Here is a 4,741-nt window from a genome sequence, read left to right as displayed (position 1 = left end):
TAATATTACTGATATTATTTTATATTAATATTAAGTAGCTTATAGTTAATATTAAGTAGCTTATAGTTAGTCTTACAACACTGTGGCTTATAACAAATTGTTATTTACAAACCTGGTTGGGACTATTTCAATGAAAAAAGCTTTAATAATATTGATGTGAACTGAAGAAATAGGAAAGAGACTCCTATGTAGGCAACATGTTTGTTTCTTGTTGCAGCCATGCTTCCTCTCCCCTATGCCCAAGTTTTGATGCAGGTAAAGTGAAGGGAGGAGCATGCTGTTTCCCTGAAATGCTGGGAGGCAGCTGGCTGTGTAGCTGGAGAGATATTGTGTTCTCTCTCACTTTTGCTTGAGGAGATCTCAATTTCTGTTCTGTCCTTCAAGTTGCTGAAGACAGATTAATAATGAAATTGAGATTTGATTTTCCTGCAATTTTTGCAAAACTTGCAAATGAGAATTTTCTATAGAAAGCCACCACAAGATGTAATTTTTAAGAACATTTTTATTGGCTCTACTTTTCAGAGATAGAGACGAGCTCTTGCTAGAGGTATGTTTAAAATATTTAGCAAGCAGATGTGAACATACTCCATTCCACCTTTGGTGCAATCCAGGTAGCTGTGATAAGCACAGTACAGTACACAAAATAACAAATCCTGCCAACAGGCAGATCGTGAATTTAGCACTCTCCTACCATACCTGTGCAGTTCTTTGGCAGTCCTGAGAGTGGATAGAGTGGGTTGATGCGTGCCTGTAAAATACCACATGAATATGGAAACTCCTTGTCCCCTACAAAGGTCTGGGATCTGGAAAAGAATAATGAAACAAACTAGATTACAGCTAAATGATTATTCATTTCAGGAAAGATATGCCAGAATTATCTTAAACTAATTACATTTAATTGAGTCATGACAAAATACAACAGCATTTATAATGGACAAGTCCTATTTATTTCTGTCTAGACATTCAAAGCATGGTTTTGCAGAGTAATGATCTTTTGTTTTGGCAGAAACCCTTAAAGACATAAGCATATGAGAAAGTTTTATTTGAATTCTTAAGGACTGTCAATGTCAAATAACTTTCTCTGGGGGATTTTTAAATTGTTACATTTAAAATGAAAAAAAAAGACTTTTCATTAAGTATTCAAGACACTATTTGGCATTGAACTATTGAAATTACCCAAAGAGCATAAAAAATGCCAATTAATTGCAAAGGGCGAGAATTTCCAGAGAGACTAGGAACATGAAACCTGATGCTACAAGTGAAATTTCTGAGACTTTTGGGATAAAGCTGTGAGTTTCTCTTTCAGAAATTCAGGAAATGCTGTATACTTAGAACCTTTTCCTTTGTAATGAAAACGTTTCTAACAGAGAGAGGGAGAGGAGGCGCTCCATCCTTTAATAATGATGATGCAGGGAGGGAATTCACATTGCTACTCTTTCTGTCTGTCATCTGAATTGCTACTGAACAGATAATAATGAACACTGGATACATTTTTTTCTGGATTAGTCCTTTCACTTGGCCACCAATCTCAAACTCCCTGTTAATTTCATAATCACGTTCATAATTGGTGGGTTGGACCAATTTCTGTTTGTAGATATGCTTATGTGACAACTGCTCACAGCGTTGGAAATCTATAATAGTGTCCAAATACAGAGTCTGTCTGTTTGTTTGTCATATCATGATGGAGCTATTTTTTTTATGGGTGCATTGCTAAGATTTCTTTAAAAACATAAATATTTTGAGAGATCTGATTAAAATTATTGCCTGTAAATTGCAGGCAGTCACTGGTTTGTTTTGCCTCTGCTTTTCAGCCTCTTGTATTATTCACCCAGTCCAACTTTAGCTTTGGCTGCTAGTTAAATCATCCCCAGCTTTGACACAGAGCCTTTTCTTCTGCAACAGATTGTAGCCTTTCTTTATCTCTGAGCCTCGTAAGGCCACCAAAGAGATCATAATTTTTTCATACCTGGCCTATAGTAACTTTATAATATAATCTACTATTCATTCTAATACTCATTAAGCTCAGAAACTGTTTTTGAGTCTTATTATAAGATGGCTTGTAAAATGAAATATAATTAACTTGAACTGTGTTTCTTCATTTGTTACTCTTACTCATAAAAAAACTATCAACTTTTTAAACCCATGCTGGTTAATATTTCTCATGTAATAGTCAGATATGAAAGTAAGTCTAAAATGAAAAAAAAATGAAGCTTTGAATTGATGAGCTTGAAATTTATGATGATTTCTTATCTGGTAAACTAAACTGAGCTACTTGATTTGTAGTCCATGAGGAATCAACAAGGGGAGAAAAAAGATCTAGATATGCATAAAAGAGGATCAGCTTTATTAGGAAAGGCAGAAATTATTTTGTAGTTGAGTCTCAAGTAATCTGGATAGGCTTAATAAAAGCTTCTTTAAATGATGGAATAAGTATGTATTAATATATGCTGACATCTATAAGGAAAGATCTCTTAAATATGACATGTAGAATAATCTGTATTCATAGTCATTGTGTGTCATAAAAGTTTTTAAAAGAAATACTAGCTAAAGTGCTAAAATGATCTAAAATGCAGACAAGGTTGTAATATATTATTGGCTTTGCTGCAGACCAATCCAGAGATAAGTAATCTATTAAGACTTCTGAATATTTTCATATTTAATCTTGATATATCACCACTTTGAGCACTAGCTTGCTGCTACTGTCTGTATCAGTGATGGAAGATTTATTACCTATGTTAACAGTGTTAAAAGACTTTTGGAAATTTTTCTTAAGATGCTGTGTGAATCTCAAAACTGCTACTATGTCATAACTGGATTAAGACATAGTAGCTTTTTTAAAGGCGTTAGTATTTTGACTATCAAGAAATATCTACAGTTTAACAAAGTGCTGTTTTTGTATTTGCAGACACAACCTTTGCTTGCCTCAATATTTCTTTTTTTTCCACAGGGCACAATACAGAACTATGATAGCAACCGGAGGAGTCATAACAGGACTGGCTGCCTTAAAAAGGCAAGACTCTGCCAGATCTCAGCAACATTTAAATCTTGCCACAGCTCCAGCTTCTGAGGAGAAGAAACCAGTTAGACGCCGGCCCAGGGCAGATGTGGTAATTGTCAGGGGCAAAATCCGTCTCTATTCTCCATCAGGATTCTTCCTTGTTTTGGGAGTGCTTATCGCATTCTTGGGCATTGCAATGGCCATCCTTGGGTACTGGCCCCAAAAGGAACAGCTTTTAGGATCCGAAGGTAATCTATCTGTAAACGAAACCCAGGTCCTGAGAAGCCAAGGAAGCCTTTTACTTCGTTTCTTTGAACAACATGTGCACTCGGATAAGATGAAAATGCTGGGCCCTTTTACTATGGGCATCGGAATCTTCATTTTTATTTGTGCAAATGCCATTCTGCATGAAAACCGTGACAAAGAAACAAAAATCATACACATGAGAGACATATACTCCACTGTAATAGACATCCACACCCTCAGGATCAAGGGACAAAAGCAGCCGTGTGGTGCCTTCACTGACTTATTAGGGGAAGGAGAACTCAGGCACAGTGGGAGCTCATGTGCATCACGGCTGGCTGCAAACACAGTTGCACCTTTCTCTGGCTTCAAGAGTAATTTTAGAATGGATAGTTCTGCCGAAGAAGATGACGTTACTCTAAATGAAGACAGGGCCACAGGTAGCCTCCTGCCACCTCTGCTGACTGAGCAATCCGGTTCAGTCTTTGGACTTTACCCTCACTCCAGCAAGGCTTCAGATGACAAAAGCACTAGCTCTATAAAGTGTGAAACAAAATCCATTGTATCATCTTCCATTAGTGCTTTCACACTGCCTGTAATTAAACTGAATAACTGCGTTATTGATGAGCCCAGTATAGACAACATAACTGAGGACTCAGAGATCACCAGGAGTCGGTCTAGAAATCTGTCGATGGATTCTCTGGCCATTCCATTGACTGATACCAATGAATCCTTCAGACCGGCCACTGCCATGCTGCCACGCCACAATTCATTTGTGGACACTCCATCTGATCAGTTCAAATCTTCTATGACTCTTGGACCAAGCACAGGAAAGCTTTTATCTCCTGGCGCTGCCAGGACACAGTTTGGGTCCAACACATCTTTGCATCTTCTGTCTTCACATTCGAAGTCCCTGGACTTGGACAGGGGTCCATCTACGCTTACTGTCCAAGCTGAACAAAGGAAACACCCCAGCTGGCCCAGGCTGGACCGGAGCAACAGCAAAGGTTATATGAAACTAGAAAACAAAGAGGACCCCATGGACAGGTTACTTGTGCCACAAGCAGCCGTCAAGAAAGACTTTACTAATAAGGAAAAGCTTCTTATGATATCAAGATCTCACAATAATTTGAGTTTTGAACATGATGAGTTTTTGAGTAACAACCTGAAGCGAGGAACGTCTGAAACAAGATTTTAATATTTAAATTGCAATTTAGAAGATGTCATACAGTATTTTAAAAAAAAAACATTTTGACAAGTGTTTCCTTTTCAGTGAGACTAGTACAAGCCTGTTTTTAACCAAATGCTTAATAGCCCATTAAAATTGGCTTGTGTGAACAGAGATTTTCATCTTTGTAATGCCAAGAGTTTTTTTGTCTTAGTAACGTACAGCTGCAATACTGTATATTATCATTGCTCAGAGAATTTTGGTACGACCAATTCAAATTTTTCCCAAGTCATTATTTCTTTTGTTCTATATAAGCATGTTACTTTTTATCA

The 4,741-nt window shown here is 37.2% G+C and overlaps 1 protein-coding gene across 1 annotated transcript; it reads left to right on the top strand.

Annotated features, from left to right (window-relative positions):
* The first annotated feature begins 2,963 nt into the window (after window positions 1–2,963).
* Window positions 2,964–4,439, top strand: TMEM200A (transmembrane protein 200A). Its single transcript, XM_010182964.1, has one exon. It carries the CDS (start codon window positions 2,964–2,966, stop codon window positions 4,437–4,439), a length of 1,476 nt encoding a protein of 491 aa, XP_010181266.1.
* The last annotated feature ends 302 nt before the right edge of the window (window positions 4,440–4,741 follow it).

Source organism: Mesitornis unicolor, unplaced genomic scaffold, assembly GCF_000695765.1.
Source record: "Mesitornis unicolor isolate BGI_N332 unplaced genomic scaffold, ASM69576v1 scaffold33304, whole genome shotgun sequence".
Taxonomy (NCBI): domain Eukaryota; kingdom Metazoa; phylum Chordata; class Aves; order Mesitornithiformes; family Mesitornithidae; genus Mesitornis; species Mesitornis unicolor.
Note: the sequence above shows the minus strand (reverse complement) of the source record. Positions and strands in the feature narration are given on the sequence as shown.